Source organism: Leptonotus elevatus, chromosome 17, assembly GCF_054856555.1.
Source record: "Leptonotus elevatus isolate MCC_2025b chromosome 17, RoL_Lele_1.0, whole genome shotgun sequence".
Taxonomy (NCBI): domain Eukaryota; kingdom Metazoa; phylum Chordata; class Actinopteri; order Syngnathiformes; family Syngnathidae; genus Leptonotus; species Leptonotus elevatus.
The window spans coordinates 4,359,905-4,381,784 of NC_141255.1; the positions used below are offsets into that span (position 1 = coordinate 4,359,905).

Genomic DNA, 21,880 nt, shown 5'->3' on the forward strand with positions numbered 1-21,880 from the left:
CTGCAGAAGCCCCAGATGGACAGTAGCAGTGCGTGTCGAGTCCATGTGGACGTCACATCCAGCCTGAACGAGACTTACAGATCTTTCACTCCATTTCTCACTTTATTTCCCAACAAAGGAAGGAACAGTTCCTCAAACCTTGTTGTTGATGACAGTTACCTTAAGAGCCTGTAACCTGGCCTGCTCCTCCTCCAGGGCCAGCTGCTTCTCCTTTTCATCCATGCGGGCGAAGGACATGTCGGTGGAGGCGAGACATGAGACGGCACTGGACAGGGTGGACGCTCTGCAAGACGAGAGACGGACGGAGGAAAGTGAGCGCTGATTATGAGCCGGTGTCATCTTCAAAATATTCACCTTGCGTCTGCATTCAGCTCCTTGGTCTTCTTGCCCTCCAGGGAGGCCAGGTGCTGCTCTAGAGCCTCCAGGAGGCTGCTGGGGGCCTTGAGACACAAGGGTAGGAACAATGAGGGCAATTACGACAAGTAAACCGAATAATCAAGTGAACTTTCTGTATCAAATCGCCTCCCACACATGAGAGACTAACACACGTTCTCAGTCGGAATAAGTCGGTCTCACAGGAAGGTAACAAGAGTGCATTAGGCAGTAAAAAGGTAGCCATGGCAACATGCAGCAAACATTGACATGGTGAGCAGAGTAGCATTATGAAGCTTTCAGACAAAAAGCAGGAAGACAGGTAGAAAGAGAAGTCATGCGATTTATTTTGTGTGTGTGTGTGTGTGTGTGTGTGTGTGTGTGTGTGTGTGTGTGTGTGTGTGTGTGTGTGTGTGTGTGTGTGTGTGTGTGTGTGTGTGCATAACAACAAGCGCCTCGGCAGCTCTCTTTTAAGCTTCGATTCAAATCTCGACTTGGTCATTCGCCTAAAGATGAGTCAAGTTGGATCATGAAATAAAATCACATTTTATTTTTCAATAAAAGGTGGGTTGGGTGAATGCGCACGACTAGATTACGAACCGAACCACTGTGTTAAACACAAAGCGAACAAGGCGGCTCCATTCTCCACAGAAATCCACAGTTCAGCTGTGCTTTAACTTATTGCAGTAACACTAAGGAGAGCAATTTCCTCTCCAGTGAAAATATGACAACGTCACCATCCACAAGAATGCGCGCACACACACACATCTGGAAGTATTTTGTCTTGTGAGCTCTTTGCGGTGGGCGAGACAGTAGTTTGCTTGGAGAAGAGGACCTTGGTAAGCCGAGTCAATATTAGCTGGGACACACACAACCAGTAAGGTGTGTGTTGCTATTAATCATTCATGATACAAGGTTTAGGGACAAGAGCAGGTAGAAAAAAGAAAAAAAAAAGATCAGCCTGTTTGCCTCTCGTATCTTTCTGTCTCCTGCATTATGATCACATGGTAAATCTTAGGTCAGGTACGATTAAAAGCAACTCTCCCGAGACGCTGCGAGAGAATTCAAATGAAACCCGGTGGAGGGAGTCATGCAAATGAAGACTGAGGCTGGCGTGGTGAATCCTCATTTTCTATTCATGAAACTTCATGGCCTTTCGCTTGTCGCGGCAGCTTGCCCGCGAGAGGGCAAAAAGCAATCTGCACGAGTTCGACAGGTGCATATTGTAAGCAAGGCAACAAGCGAGCGGACGTGCCTGCGAGTGCATGCGGCGTGTGCGTGAGATCACACGTTTGATAAGAGACAGTCTGCGTGCAGGGGTGTCGAATCGGGTGGGAAGGGGGAAGTGACACAGTATGCAACCCACCACCTACAATGTATGATCCTTTTGTTTTCTGCGACACAGGAGGAAGAAGAAAACACAATTTGTGACAGACACTTTTTAGAAGGGTTGCTACACCTTGATATTTGTTTTTTGAAGCTGAATTAGTGTTACTTTATCCCCTTAATAGGTGTTAAAATCAAGCTGAGGTCTGACAGTAATATTGACGAGGAAACAGCAATCCATGTGTTTTCAGTTCAATGGCACAGCTAATATACATAGTGCAAGATAAACTTGAATGCTTTAAGGCTCTTTATTATTGCAGTTAGTAGCAATCTGCAGTTGCTGATGGCGCAGAGCTCCAGCCGAGCTAAGCCTGCTACTGGATCTATAATGAGCCTGCAATGCCGAAAACGAACGCGAGAAAAGTGAGATTCATTTATAAAAAGGGAGGTGGGAGCTACCCTTCCTCCCAACAACAAGACCAGGATGATTGTTGGAAATCCTCAAAAATAATAAGTGAGTGGAGCGTGAACAGGACAGTTTGATGAGTGAGGAGAGGAGAGGAGGTACAATCAGTGGTTAGATGAGGCGAGTCCATGAATGGAAACGTGAGTGTTGGCACAGAAAGGGAGAAAGGAGAGGTGGCGTAGAAAAACAAGAGAAGGAGGTGAGATGTACACTGACCTGCGAGAGATCGGGGATGTCACCCTGATCTATTCCAACTTCCTGTCGTAGGAAACAAACAAATAAGATAGGGAGGAAGGTGGGTGGAAAAAAAATGGAGGAAAAAAGGGCAGGGTCCATGTGAGAAAAGAAATAGGGGAATCGTTACTTCATGCGCAAACCAAAAAACGACAGCAGAAATCAACAAATCAAGAATTTGTGACACACTGAGCGATTGATCGGTGACAAATGGCCAATGTGGGGTGGAGGATGTCATGGCGGCTCTGATGAATCGTGTTGTGACGACAACACATTGATAAAAAAATAAATACATGAAAAGGACACCGACAGCAAATCCATCTGCAAGAGGACTAACAACTCGGACAGAGAAGTGGACTCTTAGGACACAGATAAAGAACATGAGGTCAAGGACTAATAAACTAGTCACCATCGGGGCTTCTACTTCTGACTCACATCACTTCGGTGCACCCTCCAAAGCAGCAGTTACATCTAGAAAAGTAAAAACTTGAGGTCTGATTTAGGTCAAGCATGAACAAGGAAGAACAATGTGATTTCTATTCTAGGCAACAAAGCCAATAAAATGATTTGTCATCCTCTTGTAATTATATTTACCTTGGTTTTCCAGATTTGAGCACTTTTTGCTCCAAAAATGTAATTCATCTGCAGCCTTGTTTTTAATAATGACCAAATGTCGTCACATACTTTTTACTTTAATTTTCAAGGTGTGAACATCCCTGAAGCAATGAGCAATTTTGTATGGTGCAACTAGAAACAAATCATCCGTTGACTCATATTTAAATGTGTAGCCGGAGTTCCTTTACATAATTTTTAATCAGCTGTAAAATATATATATATTTTTTTTAAATAACGGTTTATTCTGGAAGCTCCTTGATAGCTAATTAAATCACGACAATGGGATTTGTTTGAGCGAGAGCAAATGTTACGGCGGCTGACTCGCACTGTTCGGAACAAAAGAGAGGCGAAAAGACAAGAGGGATGATTCGCGGGCACTGGGCGACAGAGGGCCGCGAGGGCATCCATCTTTGTCAGGATAAGGGAGAGAGGGGGGCACTAAAGCCAAGCTGTGGATATATCCGATGTGAGTGTGTTTGTGCATACCTCGGCGACTTTGAGGAACTCTGACAGCTTCGTCATCCTGTAAAGAAACTTCTTGTAGATGTCCAGAGCGTCTTTACACTGATTCTTCTTCATGTCAAAGTATTTCTCTGCAGCATCCAGAGGAAAGGGAGGAGGGAGGGGGAATGCAGCCAGAAGAAAAAAAGGAAAAAAGAAGATGATAAGCGCTGAATGCGTTTGGAAAACTACACCGTTGTCATGGCAACCAGCGGAACACACGCGCCACCTCCGCCAATCTGATGCATCATAACCGCACTTAAGTCAAAGTGAGTGTGGTACCCAAGAGGTTGATGACCCCTTCGTTGTAAGCAGCAAACAGCCTGATGGAGTCTTTGAAGAGCAGCATGAAGGCAGAGTTGATCACACCATTAGTGAGTTCGTTTGGATTGGCCTGCGGAGGAAAAAGGAGGACGCAAATGGGTTGAGCGCCGATTTCCAGGGACACAAGAATTGATATTGTCCAAATATCAGCTCGCATGCACCCACGCTACACATTAAGTACCTGGAAATCCAGCAGAGCGTCCAGCTGGTTCTGAATTATGGGCAGCGTCTTAATCAGCTTTTCCGCGTTCATGGTCCGCATCACTCCGTCGATCCTGCACAATGACAAATGTTTTGGTGCAAATTAGGAAAACTCGCACAATACAAAGAATGAATACATAATGAGCATCTGCCCAGCGATGCGTGCTTTGCAACTGAAAACTGATTTGAGATTCAGAAACAAATAAGCTCTGCATTGTTCAAAAGGCTTTTATTATGTCTCATAAAGGACTAGTAGCTCATGTTGAAGCAATTTTTCCACATAAAGACACTGTAAAGTAAAAAAATCTAAAATTGGACACACCACAAAGAATAGTGTTCTAATTAAAAAAGGAGGCTGATAATCATGAAAAATGCCAATTGTTAAGTGTCAATCAAATACCACTCCGACTACATAGAAAAATAAATCCTACTTACACTATATAATTTATTTTATGCTTGCACGTAATAGCATGTTTGAGTCGCAAAAAAAGTGTCGGGTGGTTGGAATATATCTCACCAGGTCATAGTGGGGCCTTTTCATGCCGCAACAATGAGGCACTCTAAAGCAGCCACGTTATCCTTCAGCCCCAGTTCAAATGCTGTGTTAAGTCTGACTTAAACACACAAAAATAATTCTCCCTCTTCTGTCTTTTTTTTCATGATGCGCATTCACTCATGGCCTGAACAACGAGGCGCTCAAAAGCAGCCAAGGCAAAGGACTATCCAAAGGGAAGATGTATTTTATCAAGGTGCTTCAACAAGATAAGAAGTAGAGAAACGAGATGGATGGTTTGACTTTTACTCTAGTCTCTAGCTTATGTGAAAAGATGTTGATGATGGGCTCAAGTAATTTAGCATTCCCTACCCCCTCTTCATCTTGGTGAAATCCACAGCCACAAGTCTGTAGGACATGGCCTTTTCGTTCAGGTAACGGCTGTATCTTCTAATAAAGGTTGACATGTCATAACCTGGGAAGCAAGGAAGGAAAACAGAGCAAGTGTGCGCCTTGAATTAGGTTGCTTTATTAGTGATGAAACAATAAGATGCCAGCATTTTTGTTGTTGTTGTTATTACCTTGCAGGGCTCCCTTATCCAGGAAGTTGGTGAGGTTAAACAGTGTGTTTCTGGAGGCCAGGTACTGGATGAAACGCTGAGAGATGAAAAAAAAAAAAAGAAGAGACATTTGTTGTGGGATAAGTGATGATAAAAAAAATATGTTTGAAGCAGTCTCACATCTAGACAGCCAAAAAACCTCGACAAACATTTTTTTATCATTTGACGTACATTTGTTTCAATCCACCCGAAAGAGAGATTTGTGGATTTTACCACTTAAAGGCAAGTGCGTTGTATTTAGGAACAAGGAAGACCTTGGGCTAACTAGATTGCACACACCTGAAGAGTGAAGAGTAAATGGCTAACACAAATGTTAATTTATTCTTGAGCCACAGATCGATGTTGGGGGGGGGGAGAGGAAAAATCTCCCTAATATAACACTTGGTTTCAACTTCAAAATAATCCTAATGAACTTCTCAACTCCTCCTGCACCAACGGGTCTGTCATGATGTTCGTGTTTGCATCTGTGAATATGTGTACATTGTCTTGGAAATCCTCAGTGGGCTCTACAGTGAGAATCTCAGTCAAGCCCACTTAAAACATTCGGGAGATTTGCCACTTTGCCAGCTCCTGATTTGGCAGCGGACCACGGCCGGATGGAACGTAGACAAACATTTGCTTACAGACATATGTGTCGTATTGAAGTCTTTTCCAGAGACATTGGAACTGTTTAAAGAGGCATTAATTTTAGTTTTTTCCTCTTTTTTGGGGGATGCCTGCACATTAAGGCTTTGAGGGGAAACAGCACCCATGTGAGTATAGAAATTGTTTTCAAAATGCATAATCATTCATCTTAAGGAGACAATTCCATCATAAATTCCGCCTTGAGCATATAGTGGCAATTTAAACTGCAAAATAGTGTCACTGTAATGTGCAGGCATTAATACCAGGCCACTAAATCCATTTTAGTGCAACTTCCCTGGATGTACATTTGCAAGGGGGTGGCAAGTGGCTTTAAAATATTTAAATTTAGACATTTCTAAACTACTCTCTTTGCCTCATCACATCACATGATGAGAGTCTGCCTCACACAGTATGCACAGATATATAGCCGAAAAAGTAAGACCGAAACACTCAAGCAGGGAATCAGAAGCCCGCTGGGGCCCAATATGATTCACTGCACACACTTCTGAGATGCTTCATGAAAGATCCTGGCTTAAAAAAAAGAAAAGGTTTGAGGCAACATATGAGTGAAAGATGCATACAGCTATCATCTTCATGTTAGAATATTGTATATATTGTGGAGAATAACCTGATGTATTATTTATGCATTAGGTATCAGGTTTGCCTCAAAAGAAAAGCACAGCATGCGGCCCAACCTTACCATCGTTGCCAGGTGTCCAAGTGCATACAAATATTGATAGTTAAATAAGCATATTGCATCCAATATTCGGTTAAATAGTTTATTTGGTTAAAAGGAGACATAATGAAGCAAAACAGCTAATATTTTAGGTTCAATTGTGTGAAACATTGGCAGAAGTAGAGCTAATTACAGGACTTCTACTTAAACTAGAAAGAAATGTGAATACAAAAGAATGCTCGCAAGTAAATTCTGCAAGAAAGGCTTGTTGTAATAGATGACCAGAAGCATTCCGGGGAGGGAAACGCCATCATTTCATGGAACATTAAACAGTCCGAGAGTCCTGCCACAAATACTGCAGAGGGAGAATGCATTGGGAATTTCATTAAGTCACCACAGCCTCACTATAAACATGATTTAAAATTGCAACAGTTTGGCTCGAACCACGGGAGCTGGTTGGCAGTGACCAAAATTGGAATACAAGCATGTACTGCATGTAATGAGCTGATATGTTCAACACAACCCTGTTTTTTGTTTTTAAGATGGTATCTTTGGATAGATAAAAACAAGTCAGTCAGGAACAAAGTGACTGATATGACCTTTGTGCTAATCAACTGCATGTTTGACCCAAGCTGATTGTGGCGACAGTGAAGGCATCACAGCTGATGACCTTCCTTTGTGTAAACTTACTGGTTCTTAACCTTGTTGGAGGTACTGAACCACACTATGAGCACTTTTTTCCTTCACATTTCAAATCTGGCTCTGGTTTTACAAGATAGCTAGTTGTGCTGGACTAGAATTGCTCAAGTTTGGCGTTGGAAATCATGAAGGTAGGAAGCCAACTCGACTCTATATCTGCCCAGGGGCAGCAGATACAATGAAAACATAAGAGGCCCCAGAATTCAACCCTGTGGAACACCATATATTCCATTATACATACGTGTTAATTCTAAGGGTTTTAGGCAATAATTTTTAAAAAATTGTAATTAATCGAATTACCTCAATAGTTAACTCACGATTACTCGCAAATTTTATATCTGTTCAACATATACAATATATTCAGATTTCATACTCCTGTTAAAAAAAGAGTGTAAAAATGTGTAATAGAAATATTACTGCACCTTTTAGTCATTGATACAGTAATTTCATAAAATGTAGTTATAATTAAAAAATATGTACCGTACTGTAAAAAATTAGTGTGATATTGATTTGTGTAGAGTTAATTTTTCTGCCACTAGATGTAAGACATTGGTGACAATTCAGTGCCTTTTTCTTTTCATATTAAGAGCTATCTAATTGTTAACATGATGTAACTTGTCAAATTCTGCACATTTATTAAATTGTTAAAATACAACTTGACGTTTCCCCAAATATATGCGTTATACATTTATTACTGCTTAATTTTGACGTGGACGTGTCTGCTACGTTGTGACTGGAATTCCCCTAGTACAAATAAGGGGCAGTCATTAATAGCGTTAAACAAACTTTAAATTAACTCAAAATTAAGCAATCATTTTGACACCTAGTTAATTCATATTGCACATATTTGCCTGACCACTTTTTTTTTTTGCTCGACATAGTTAGCATAAAGGGATTACAATAATAAAGAAATCTGGCATGTGCACCGTGGCCATCTGAAGCCAGTAGAATACAGGCAGACTCCGTAAATTGCTGGAATATTAGTCAGTTTTTGCTGAGCATAAAGACTATATGCATGTGAGTATTGTTACATTGTCTGGCAAAAAGCCATTAGTCAGGTGGCTCGTGTCAGGATTGTTTTTATCTGTATCGCTCCTCTGATAGAAGGTGCAAGGACACAGAAACAAATTATTTTAATCTGGAACAAAATGGGATTCTGTATGAGCACACCAAGTGCATGTCGTATCAGCCATACCGCTTCACACACATTTGCAAAGGGAAAGCAGAATATCCTGATGGCATCAGCAATCACACGTGTCCCCAATGACTTTTACTCATTTTCTTCTTTGCTCTACGTATGCTTTTGTTGACAATGCACTTGGTCACCTTTTAATCCCGTTTAATTGAAAGCCTCTGCTGCACCAATCCTGTCCTGAAGAAGATGCATTGTCATTGTAATAACATGGTTTACCTTGTGCTGTAACGTTTTTTGAAAACAAGTGAACATATGAAAACGACAAGTGTTATTGAAAAGTCAATTCTCTGTGGAGAAGTTTTCAGTCTAAAAAGGTCACGGCTGCATGGGCTTAATTTTCTAGACAAAAACATTGACTCGTTGATACAAAAGCCAAAAATGGGGGGCCACAGAACTAAATTCACTAAAGAAACAAACAAACAAACAAATAAAGCTAATTATAATTGTTCCTCCTTCCATGATCCCAATTGCCAAATTCTCAGCTCCCATCCATTTATATTTCTAGTAAACTAGAGAGCCCCTTGCTTTGAGGAACAGAGTTCCCTTGAAGAGAGAAAGAAAGAGCAGAACATGGGCTGCAACTGAGGGAGTGGAAATAAGCTCTCACAGTCATTGTTTGGGGCTTCCTGCTGGACTGTTTTTGATCCATTTTGCTCTATCACACAAAGGCACAAGCTGATATGGCTAGACAAGGAGACTCCCAAATTTAAATCGCTATATAACATTTGCCTTACTCGGGCATTTTCACGCAGGCGTGTACTGACTTCTGCCGCCAGTGTGTTGAGTTATTTTTAATGAAACAGTAAATTTACACTAATATACAAGCTGTATACCAGCTACTACGTTGCAGCAAAGTGTCATTACTTCAGTGTTGTCACGTTAAAAGATAAAGATAGCCACGTAAAGCCTGCCCACAACAACAGAAGCTATTCAATTAAAATAACCAAGTTGCATAGCTCACTCTTGATTTTACAGATTGCCAAGATAGTTGTACGGTCTATTGACCCCAATTCTGTGGTTTCAAATTTTTACGGCCAGATTTCTTTCAGCTGTGACGATAATGGATGGTCTGGCCATGGGGGAGCAGGGACACCTGGCTGCTGAGCTGGCGTCAGCACAACTGTCCCGACAGGCCTGATGAATGCAGGCTGATCAGTACATGCTCTACAACAACGTGCAATGCACAATACTGCAAGTTGCTTGTGATTGCTGCATATAACGTTGTCAGTTGGCACAGTTCATAATCTATTAAAAATGTACACAAACAAAGAAAAAGTACATAAAACCTGAATAAAAATCCTACCAAGATAAAAGTTTGTAAGCAAATATTTCTACATGATTAAATGCAAATATAGTGTACCTTAAAGTTAATTACAACTGAACTACATTGTACACACAAAAAAAAAGTTTAAGCCTCATAACATAATAATATGCACAGTTTGAACATTCAATTCAGTGGCTTTCAGATTTACTCCGCGAGTTTAGACATAAGCAACTAACAACTGAGCAGTAACAAAATAAACATTTTAATTCACTGATTCCTAACCTGGGTTTGATCCAACCCCAGGGGCTCGGCGGAGGTCAAGAAAACACACGCCAGACTCAAATGATTCGTGAAGACACGCCCTACATGGCCATCATTGGCTGCAGGTGATCAATCTACATTGCTTGGCCTATCTGTGCTGCTCGGAATTTAGTGCGCTTGTTAGTCAGTCGTCTTGTGGCTGTTGTGATGGTACTTTTTTCTTTATTATTGCAATCCCTTCATACTATGTCGAGCAAAAAAAGAAAGTGGTCGGACAAATATATGCAATATGAATTCACATGTAGAGTAACAGAACATATATGGTGTTCCACAGGGTGCAATTCTGGGACCTCTGCTGTTTTCATTGTATCGGCTGCCCCTCTTAACACATTCACTCCCAGCCATTTTCACTGAAGCAACCCCCTCCACTCCCGGCTGTTTTACTAGATTTTGACTGATTTTGCAAGGCCTACAGAATATTGTGTTCTATTGTTGCAAAAACCTGGAACCTACCAAAAAAAAGATTAGAGTTTATTCTTTCACCAGTAAAGTATATTTCTATCTGTTTCCGTTTTGCAGCAATTAGCATTAGAATATAGCTAAGTTTCATCATTATTCACAAATCTGTTTAGAACTGTGGGTAAATGAGCTTGCTTCCAACATGGCCCTGGTTGATCTCTTACACTCTGCTGCCACCTGCCGGCTGTTTTTGTAATTACTACCATTGCTTCACTCTTTCACTGCAGTTCAGAGGCTGCATCAAAGCCTTCAGTATGCTCTAGCATAAAAAAAACTAATGGGACACTTAAAACATTTAAAATAGAACGCATTTATACGTTTTTGGGAGCAAAAGAGTTAAGAAAACAGTGGTGGTTGTTTTAAAGTGATATTGTTAAGGAATGGGTGTCAGCGTCCTACCTACATGATTTGCTAGCTATCTAGCAAAACTAAAGGAACACTTCCTTAAGCTGCATGGAGATGGGGCCACAACACTTTCTGAATTCAAAGTGAAGCGAGCCAGATTTGAAGAAAAGGCTATTTATTCTCCCTGTTCATTTTGTTCACCCTATACCTATGTCTTGAATTTAGAAATATAAATAAAAAAAATAAAAACTGGTGGTGTTCAGTACCTCCAACAAGGTTAAGAACCATAGGCTTACTTGGCCAATGAATCAATTTCACCAATTCTAAAGTGACTGGATCGGAACAACCCTATTCAAAAGTTACATTTGACGGCAACAAGTCAGATAACGCAGCTCATTTGGGAACATATCTGAAGAAATCCCTGCAGCTCCACAGTGACCTACTTAGCAGCATTTCGGTTTCACAAAAATGTTGCACGAATTTGCACAGCTTGTGCAAACATTTAACACAGTCGTGTTATGAACTGGTGTCTCTGGATGGTATTTATAGTCTTAACTTCAGTAGCGGCCTAATGATCCGAGTTTAGTATTTGATTAGACCACCAATTGGCGGGGGAGGGGGAACATCTGTTTAAACACAAATTTTATTGAAAAGGAAGAAGGTTTGACAACCCAAAAAAGGAACAAAATCTCACACTAAGTTCTTCCTCTTTTCAGAGAAAGTTGACGCAATAACCGACAAAAGGAGCACTGTTTCTTGTCAACAAAAAATCTCTGGGGAAAAAAAAGAAGGAAACACCAATTCCCTATGCATGTGTGTGAGAAACCGATAAAAACAGATACACAATACAGTTTGTGTAAAAATGACAGACACTGTGCAACCGCTCCTTTTCTTTACTAGCACTAAATACAGCATATTGTGACTTTCATTCTGGTCTGAAACCACGACAATTTGGTCTTTTAATTACATACAGTCTAACACATGATGGTCCTTTTATTTCCCGAAAACATGATCCCAAACATACCAAGCCTGTTTGAAATATAACTTTTGGACTCAAAGCTTTGAGATGTCACTCTTTTTAATCAGTTTATAACTTAATATGTCAAATTTACAATGTTTGACCCTGAGTCGCAATGCAGCATTTGTGTGCATCTGTCACCCTTCAATTGACCAACTAACGATGCTCAGTAGTTGACATTAATAAAGACAAGAATGTGCCACTATGCTGTGTAGTAGTTATAAAGTAACAGACTGACTGGTCCTGGCTTTGTGTGTGTGTGTGTGTGTGTGTGGGTGTGTGTGTGTGTTGTGTGTCCCACCTCATTGCCATACATCATGAGGTGGTGCGTGGTGATAAGGGCTTTAAAGACGACCACCCAGCTGGAGTTGGCCGTGCGCTCGAACAGCGTGTCCGCCAACTGGGGAATGTTCACGTTCATCTCATTGGTGCAGTGGATCAAATCTGCACACAACAACAAAGAGGTCATGAGGGAACAAAAAAAAAAGAAAAGGTTTGATCGGGAATACTGGCGAATTGCTTTGCACACAAAATAGAAGGTGATGTTTTCAAATATCATCAGAATTCATCAAATGGTTATCAAACGTGAACTGTGATGAAAACAAAGATCAACATTTTCTTTCATTCCTCTACACTTCAAGATCATTCCCTCTGGTCCCCGGTTGACGTCCCCCGCTAGTCCTTTTGTGCTTCACCACAGCACATTACAAGCAGCCAGTTCCCACACCTGGTAACGACGGAAACAGCTTCTCATTTGACTACCAGAGGATGGCGGCGGCGGGGGGGGGGGGGGGGGGGGGTCTCGCTGGATACTTCATCATCATAATCGTCCACATGCTTGCGCATGCAGCCTCATTCGACGCAGACCATCCTCCCTGTAGCCTTGACTCACTTAACACATAATCACATTGACGGCAAAGTACAAGATGACGCCTGTCCCACCTGCCTTGGCGGGCTATTTAGCTGATACAAATGAGCCTGGCATAACACAAAAGGGCATATTGCAGCTCATTTAGGGGATGGAATGACAATCGAAGCGACACAAACGCTTCGCATTGCTAGTGATCGTTCATAAATAGTGGCTTGAGCACACATTAGGGGAGCAATTAAAGAAGACATTTGATAAACAATAATGATGCAAGATGTTATTTACTATGGAATAAATTAAATGCAGTCAAATAGGGGATTACATACTATTTACAACCTTGTATACATATATATGTTTTATTAACAGTATTTCCATCAAAATCTAACACGTCTTTTTTTCTATCCATCCAGTGTACCGCTGTGTACGGGCCACCACTGCTAAATGAACGTAGAGGAAACACTGAGTAGTATTTACCGTCTGGAAGTGGGAGGAAAGGCTCATTAGTTCGGCGGGGATGCTTGTGCACGAGTGCGATCATGTAAAGAGGCTACATGTGCCGACTTAATCAGGCCGAGTGGAAAGCATGAGATGCCACTGATCCCAGAGATGAACGAGAGATAAGGAGGGAGGAAGTGCAAGGCCAAGTGCGCGGAAAACAAAAGATGACAGAACATGAATGGTGGGCAGAAAGGAAGACGAATAAAGAGGCGGGCAGCTCAATAATAAATACGATCCTTTCCATCTTGCTACTTCCAGTCCTGCTCTGACCTGGCATTCAAGGTTGGGCAACACATTCAAAGACTGACTGACTGACTGTGATCTCATTCCGCACAGTCACCTACTCTTGTGAGATCCATTGTTGTCGCTCATCTTTGACCTCGTGGCCTTTGATTGAGCCACAATAGACCAGAGACTTCCTGGCACCAAGTGGCACTTTGTGTGTGTTAGTTGGCCAGCTATGCAAGTTCCTCTAGTGCCTCTGACGATCAAATATTAACCGGTACTACAAACTGACTGGACAGTTGCTGACTCAACTCAACTTTATTAGTACACCATTTAAATACCAATACAACAAACTGTAAAGTGGCTCCAGTATGCGTTTCCGCTTATGTGTTCTTGTGAAAAGGCGAGCATTCCTACGAACACAACAAAACGAGAACCGTCCGTCTGCAAGAAAAAAATTAGCACCTTGTCCGACACCTCATGCCCATTCCTCGGGTAGACTGAAGACGGTGCTTTCCCCAAACCAGTCCTCTTGACACTGAAGAAGTGTGAAGAAGGGTGAGGCTCTGTGACCCTCTGTGAAGCTGAGAAAACACACTGCAGTTTTTCCTCGCAGACACCAGCACGGCTTCCAAAACGGTGAAAGACACTGACAGATTTTCTGCTGCATCCAATTGCTTCTATCATCACTCACATTTCAGAAGAGAAGCCTTTCCTTTTCACGGAACGGAACAACAGATGATGGGTGTTAAAATGGGAGCACTTTTCTCTTTTTTTTTGTCGGGTAACAGGAAATATAGGAATCAAGAAATGAACTAGAAAGAAGCACATAGGAGGGAAAGGCAGAGTGTCACCAGAAGTTTGCCTATTAATAGATTAGCTTGAGCGCTGCTGTTTTGATTCCACCCCGGAGGGCTTGAAAAAAAGCAACTTCACCTCACAGGAATAAAACACAGACTCCCTTTTGCGTCGAGGGATGTTCTCTATACCAATAACTGGAGCCTGCTGGGACCGTCTGCAAAACGATACCAAACGGACTGCGTCACAGCATCCATCCAGCCCGATGATGCACATAGGTAGAGAACAGCAACCGAAACAAGCCCCTGAACCCAGCTATAAATAACCCCGCCCCCCATATCAGACACACAGCAAAACAGAAGCGTGTACTTGTATGTGTGATGTATTTATGTGTTCACTTGGCAATCCAAATAGCTTATACTTCCAGCTTACTGAAACTGGCATGCAGTCCACAGTGAGAAGTAAACCTCCTTTCCGGCCTGGGAGTCTAAACCGGGTCTATCTTTAGTCAGCAGCCAGGGAGGGGCGACCCCTGCTCTGTTTGGATAGCATTCGTCTCACCGATCATCAAGTAAGACTGCCCGCCTTATCAGGACTGCAATCTACACAAAATGGACAGACCAAATGCTACGACAGTGAACCCCCATTATCACTACTAGGGATGGGCGTAGTACCGATACTGATATCAGTATTGGGCTGATCTCCGACCTTATGAGGGAGGGGTACGTTTCTCATAGGACGAGAAACTTAATCATCCTAATGAGAAAGTTTCTCATTAAAAGAAAGTTTCTTGTTCAAACGGGCAAGTTTTCTCGTTTGAATGAGAACATTTCTCGTTGGGATAAGAAATGTCTTTACCTGCGAGCGGTAGCTTATTTAGCAGACAAGACTTCAGACGTTAAATGTCTCTCAGAGACAACATATGTCCTGTTATTTTCACTTGCTAGCATGCAACGGACTACTTTCTCATCCGAACGAGAAACATTTCGTTCAAATAAGAAAGTTTCTCGTTTAGAACGAGAAAGTTCTCGTCCTAATGAGAAACATATTCATTCCCCGCCATGTCACATTAGGGGCTCCATAATATTGGGATATTCACAGTTGAGCTTGAAAGTTTACATACCTTTGGGGTATGTACATTTATGAGCACGAGCACACACTGTATGGCGAGAAAGAGTCCTATTTGACCATAAAATCTAAAACACTGTGGCAATTGTTTTGATATTTTCAGAGGTTCAAGTTGACATGTGAATTTTGGTGATGGTTTGTCATTAAGCGGCATTTAACTTTTGTACATTTACGGTTGTGCTCACAAGTTTACATACCCCAAGGGCATGTAAACTTTCAAGCACAACTGTACACCTTTCTTTAAAAAAAAAAAAGTTGTTTTTTCCACTTTGTGCATCAAAATTATTAGTGGTATCGGTACATCGTATCAGTGAATAACGCAAGAGTTGAGTACTCACACTGGTATCGGGCTGAAAAAAAAAAGTGGTATCGGTAACCATAACATCTATGCTAATTTCCCTTAGCCCACCAATGGCGTTTCACATTATATGTTAGCATAACCTAATATAATTTTGCTACTTTAGTTGAACTTTAAATATCGTGATTGCTATGTGAAGAACACTTACGTCCATTTGTTTTTCTTCATTTACGTTTTTGGGATGAAACTGAATGCAAACATCCTAAAAACGTTTTAAAAAAAAAAAGAAGAAGAAAAAAAGCAACGATATGCATTGAATTACACAGATTTTCATTCACTTCTTCTGTTTAACTCAGGGCTGGCAAACTGCGGTCCTCGAGGGCTGGAGTCCTGCAGGTTTTAGAGGTTCCCCTACTCGCACTGCAGCTGATTCCAATTAACAGGATCGTTATCAGGCTTATGCAGAGCTTCCTGATGAGCTGATCATGAATCGGCTGTGTTGAAGAAAGGGAAATATCCAAGAACTGCAGGACTCCGGCCCTCGAGGATTGGATCTCGCCATCCCTGGTTTAACTCATTCACTGCCAGCCCAGTTAATATGGATCTTTGACTTCTATGGTCGTCAGAGGCAGCGAATGCTAATGTGTAAGTTACGCATTGAACATCAACTGAGTGACAAATCGGCAGCTTGAGAAAAAGCACACCTTGCACTAAAGAATACTTCTAAAAAAGGTGTGTTGCTAAGTTTAAATGTGTTTGAGACATTTGAGAAGTGTAAACTACTTTTAATATGTTGTCTCAAGCGCGCATTAATGACAATGTCGTCAACAAACCGCATTATTGTGATTGTGATCTCCATTCAGGTTCCCTTGCCAACTTAGTCCATTAACACCAGCTAGCTGCCTACGCTGCTGCCATGACAACGGAGTGCTGGCGGAGGGGAAACCAGCCTCGACTTTAAATGTCACAATTCTTCTGTAACCGCTGTGAGATGGCGAAACAACAGCATGAAACAACAATTTAGCTGGTCCTTAGAAGACGGGCCCAAATTGCCCAACGCAGTCTCACAATGGAAAAACTGCTCCAGAGTCTCATTGACTTTTATGGGGATTAGTTACAGGGTAAGAAATTCCGCTGTTGATTAATATTTTGCCAGCCCTGAATTTTGTTCCCAGTCCGTCCCTCACCACCAAGATTGTTCCAGCCAACTTTGACTAGCAAAACTTAGATAGTGGTATTACTTAAGAGGCAGATTAAGTAAGGTAAATCCCCATTTAAGGCTAGCTAATTGAGGTGAACTTGTTGCAAATGTTGACGGGAAGAGGCTTTAAAATGTTTCCTATTTTTCACAAGTGTTGCATGAATGTCACACGTACTGCTGGTTGCTGATGTTGAAAGGGCTCTGGCGGGGACGCAAATATGCCAGGGAGATCATTCCCAGCTTGCTGTCAGACAGATTTTTTTAGCCAAGGGAAGAAAAGTTGCATGTTTGTCTCTGTGAATGGAAGCTAGCGACTACACAAACCTTTTTTTTTTCTTTTTTTTTTTTGTGAAGCAACAAATGCAACCAGCTGCAACGTGTAAGCGGAGCCTAGTTTCATTTCCTCTCACCACATCTGACTTTTCAGGAAAACCACATCCTGCCACAAGTTCCTTAAATGTTCCAGCTCTGTGATAACGCCCCTCGGGTGCAGTCTTCAAACCTCTGCAGTACTTGGCGGAGGTCAATGGTGGCACCGCACTGTGCTCAAGGTGTTTATTGTCAGTGTGGCTCGTTCCCACAGTCACAACAACCACATCCGAGGGAGGTGCAAGTTTGCGCCTTCTCCCTGTTGACGACCTCAATGTGCTTTTCTTTTCTTTTCTTTTTTTTTCTTCTCGCCGGACGCTCTTCGTTTGGCGTGACCGGCAGTGGGGTTGACACTGAGGTTGTCACACTCACAGAGAAATCAATAGCACATAATTATTAAGCTGAACGTGGCATTTTGGCTGCAAAGGTCAAGGCAGGTTCATACAGGATGCTGAGCTTAAACTACTATTTTCCGAAGACGAACGACAAAAAGCAGTCCTCTGCTCGTCATGTTTATTTTAATAAAGTTGTTGTGGAAATTCAAATATCATCAAGTTATTTTAAAATGTGAAGTTGGCATTTAATTTTCTTATGGTGTAAATTAAATTATGTTATGAGAGACAAAATTATATATGGTTTGGTTGAACATTTGGGTGCTTGATAAACAATTTTGAGTTCTCTTTTGTTTTATTTGACAACAAGACAAGTGGAATTTTCTACAAACCTGAAACGAGAACTTCAAATGCCTTCATAAGAAATAAATCCACAAAAAGCAACTATTTATTTTCAGTAATATGGTTCAGTTTGCGCTGAATTTGAATTGAGTTCTTAGGGGAATTGAGAGTCTCTATGGGGTAGATGCCACGGACATCCAACTTCCGGGTTTTACACATCAGCGCCGTTTTCCAACACTCGCACCCCCACCCCTGCGCCCCCGCTTATCGGCGGGAGGGCGTCTCGGCTATCTGAAATGCTTCGGACACTGAGACAGACACTACACACTCGCACCCGTCGACAGGAACGCGCAACCGAGGGGCACAAAGGCAGAAGCGCAAGCACTGGAAACGGAAACAAAGTTGATGGGTGAAAACCCGGAAGTCCCGCCTCCTCCATGGCATATAGTCCATTGGGGTTCCCCTCAAAATGTTGGTCAGTACGAGCTTATTGGCGGATACTTTTATTTGTTAGCCAAGAAGCAGCCATAATGAAAGGGTCAGGAGATATGTTGAGAAATGATTAAGGTTGCACTGTTTTACTGTACTTTGAAGGTGGTTTTAAAGCAGATTTTCTATAGGCAATATCACACAAAAAGGCATTTTTCTAAATTCTTGTCTTGGTGTACACGCATTGAACCAGAGCCATAATTTAAGAGAAATCATGTCAGATTGTTGTGCCAGTTTTACAGTATAATATGACCGGGAGCGACAAATAAACAACTTGAAGCAACCACACTTGATTTCTATTGTGTGTTGGGGAAATAACCCATTGGAGTGCGTCTTTTCTGGAATTTACATTCTTCTTGGGTTTTAAACTTGGCACAACTTTGTGAATGAAAATGAGCTATCATATGCATACAAAGTAGAGGAGATGCACTCACAGTCAAGATGTTTCTTCTTGGGTCCGCTCACTTCGTGCGTGGTGGCCTTGCACACCGCCTTACATATCGCCGATCCGGTCATGCTGTGCTGAGCTGCAGCGATCCGGTCGGTGATCGATTGGCCAGACATGACGTCTCCTTCTCGGCTCCTCTTCTGTGCCTTTACCCACTGGTTCAGCTCCAAAAAAGAAAAAAAGAGGGGGAAAAAAAGAGCACAACGATCCTATCAGCGGGTCGACTCCCGGCAGGCGTGACACTTGACCGTGACTTCACTGTCAAGTGAACGCAAAAAGCCTTTTTTTGCTGTTTTTTTTTTTTGGTAATGTTCTGCTTTCTCTAAATCTACGACACTATTCTGAGCTAGTCTGTGTTAGCTCATGTTTCCGCTGCAATCCTCGATCCAAAAGAGAGTCCCGCTGTGGGATTTGCCAACAGTGGAAATAACTTTGCGGGCATAAATAAACATAGTTTTCTGGCCGCTATGTCACATGGACGATGTTATGGTTTCACGCAAGACACCTCATAGGGTAAAATGCGAGCAATCAGTGTGAAATCACAACAAATAGTCGCCCTCTGCAGATCTTTTTTTTTTTTTTTTTTAGTTCCTCCTTCCTCCACGTCAACTTGTTAGCTCGTTAGCTGCTAAAAGTGCGAGTCAACTCCTCCTTCAGGCATAAAAAGTCACACGTAACCGTGAAGGGCATTGCTAGAACTTGTAGAAATCACACCGGGGGGGCTCCAGCGGTGACAGGTGATGTCTCAGTCGGGGAGAGAGGGCGCGAGGGGCGGAGGGTGTTAGCCGAAAAAAAGCTACCGACATTAGCTTGGGGAAAGAAAAAAAAAAAAGAGTTGAACCGGCGGAAAGGTTAAGTTGCAAATGACAAGCGCTGGTGCTCCGTGGCTCGCCTTCGCGTTTTTTTCCGCGCTGTCCCGGCTATTGCCAATTTCCGTCCCGCAGCGTGGAACGTCTCGACGGGTGGGGGTTGATCTGAGACACGGCAGGAAGGCTGGACGGCTGCTTCTGTCTCCGCCGGACAAAATGGCAGCGTAAAAAAATCAGCTGATCTCACAACCGAGATGCTTTCAGGGACGAAGCACAGCCTCAGAATTTCTACTTTCACGCAAAATATGTGGAATTGACAATAAATTAAAAGCGCCACCATTCAATCCTAGCAGGTATTACGAGAAAAAAGCAATATTCTATTAAATATAAGACAAAATGAGTCCAAACTAATCTTCACCCAAATGGCAGGTGAAGCTAAATCCCTGTCTTCCGACAGCGCGTAAACGTTTAAAAGACTCTACTAGCATAGCGTGAAGTCCACGGTGAGTTCAGCCTTGCACATTATACAGATGATTTAAAAAAAATAAAAAATCTATTTGCAATCCATTGCATCACGTCCTTACAACAATACACCGCTGAGCAAACGTCATTCTTTGGTGACGGGGTGCGCACAATTTGGGAGGCGGTTGCCCAGCTTGCCCCTCAGACGCCCCGTGTCCTTGTTTGACTCCGGATCTCACGGAACACAATGTACTGTTGAACTAATTGTGGAGACTTTCACGACGATAAATCGTCGAGAGATAACAAAGGGAATTTTAGGGGCGCGTAATATATATATATATATAGGCTATATATTATTTTTGAAATTCTGAATGTAGTCAAATACAACACCGAGTGCATGCATTTGAGACAATTACATATTTTCATGTCTTCAATAAAAGCAAATCACAGTATAATTGATAGACAATGCTGACGAGGATCTAATTGAAAGCAGACTTGCAGTCACTTTGACGCCTGCGGGAAATGTAAAGTATTCCCTAGACTTAATTTAATTGGCTGGTAATTGTAATTCAAACACCAAGTGGAACATACAGTCTTGATCCTAACTTGGAGTCTATCGCCATCTTTTGGCGAGAGGTGAAACTCCCAATTGCCATGGCAACTGCAAGGATGCTGGCAACCCATGTAACCCCTAGCAACGGGTGCCAAGACTCGAAGCTTCTATTAAATATGCTTGACCAAAGACCAGTGACCCCTGCATGGTCATCGTGAGAGGGTCGGGGGTTTGGGGGTGAGAGTGGAGGTTTAGATGTCAAACACTCGCAGGTGGAATGGCCACAGGTGTCAACCGCCAACCACAGTAAGAGGTTAATATTATCATGGCAACAACTGATAATGATAGCTTCATGAAGCTTTGCTTCATTATATAAAGCTATAAATATGTGAAATTGCAGAAGACGAATTGGAAAATAACTGGTTGGTTGAAACAATGACAGGGACAAAGAGTTACTACTCATGGCCGACCAATAAGGGTATTTTGTCAATGTTATTACATCCCATGAGCAGTGTTGTACATTTGTGGTCTTAAACAAAGAAAACAATTATAATAATATTTGTAAGTACTCTCCAAATGTTTAAAATATGTGAACTAGCTAAACTTTGAATGTGCAACATTGAGCATGTCTGCCATGCAAAAACATTGATTTATGCCAGTGACACTGACTCACCAGGAGCACATTTCCCAATTAGGAATGTTTATTCACGTGAAAAGAAAGCTCACCAGATTGCACTGAGTCACTTCATGAGCACGGGGACCTTCATTTATCAGCATTCGAGCTGAAGAGAAACGTTTTGACCCGCAACCGCTAAAACTCAAACGAGGGCCGACGACATCTCGGCCAGGGTTTCCGGGTCGATCCCGACGGGGACGGGCTGGCAGCAGCCGACGCAGATGTACCTGAGGACCCACAGGTAGATGATGACCGACAGGACCACGGTCATGGACAGCAGCAGCAAGCTAAGGACGGACTGAGGGCCGGCGCCGATAAACATGACCAGGGAAGACTGCGGGGAGTCATCACCTGCTTTGTGAGCTGGAAATGGAAAATTGTGCTATTGACAAATTTCGACAAAATCTTGCGGTTTAGTTGAACATTTTCAAATACAGAATGAGGCAAGCATGCTTTCCATCTTATTTAGAGAGCGAGAACAGGCGCTGAGGAACACTTTAAAGAGTGCATTTTTTTATGCTAAAATTGGGTCGAATGGCATTAAAGTATCACCTTTGCTCGAGTGGAGAACCAACAGCAGGTTGATGGTGATTCCAATGACAGCATCCCTCCTCATGGTGAACTCTCTAAA

At 42.3% G+C, this 21,880-nt stretch overlaps 1 protein-coding gene and 1 long non-coding RNA gene across 8 annotated transcripts in view; both read right to left on the reverse strand.

Moving 5' to 3' along the window:
* Window positions 1–20,202, reverse strand: part of LOC147159356 (phosphatidylinositol-binding clathrin assembly protein) — a 32,962-nt gene extending 12,760 nt beyond the window's left edge. For 2 of the 6 annotated variants that reach the window (XM_086058684.1, XM_086058682.1), the window contains exons 1-10: window positions 18,736–20,200; window positions 12,055–12,197; window positions 5,114–5,189; window positions 4,905–5,007; window positions 4,020–4,113; window positions 3,797–3,908; window positions 3,500–3,606; window positions 2,381–2,422; window positions 355–440; window positions 160–283 (exon numbers count right to left, since the gene is read on the reverse strand). In XM_086058684.1, the coding sequence (XP_085914810.1) occupies window positions 160–283; window positions 355–440; window positions 2,381–2,422; window positions 3,500–3,606; window positions 3,797–3,908; window positions 4,020–4,113; window positions 4,905–5,007; window positions 5,114–5,189; window positions 12,055–12,197; window positions 18,736–18,865 (1,017 nt within the window). In that variant the 5' untranslated portion in view covers window positions 18,866–20,200. Of the gene's footprint in view, window positions 1–159; window positions 284–354; window positions 441–1,745; window positions 1,767–2,380; window positions 2,423–3,499; window positions 3,607–3,796; window positions 3,909–4,019; window positions 4,114–4,904; window positions 5,008–5,113; window positions 5,190–12,054; window positions 12,198–18,735 lie in introns of all 6 variants that reach the window. The other 4 variants (XM_086058680.1, XM_086058679.1, XM_086058681.1 and 1 more) reach the window with 4 other exon arrangements.
* Window positions 20,203–21,094: 892 nt separating this feature from the next.
* LOC147159357 (uncharacterized) overlaps window positions 21,095–21,880 on the reverse strand; it is a 60,540-nt gene continuing 59,754 nt past the window's right edge. For both annotated transcript variants that reach the window (XR_015090534.1, XR_015090533.1), the window contains 2 exons: window positions 21,802–21,875; window positions 21,095–21,612 (listed from right to left, as the gene is read on the reverse strand). This is a non-coding gene — a long non-coding RNA (uncharacterized LOC147159357). The remainder of the gene's footprint in view (window positions 21,613–21,801; window positions 21,876–21,880) is intronic.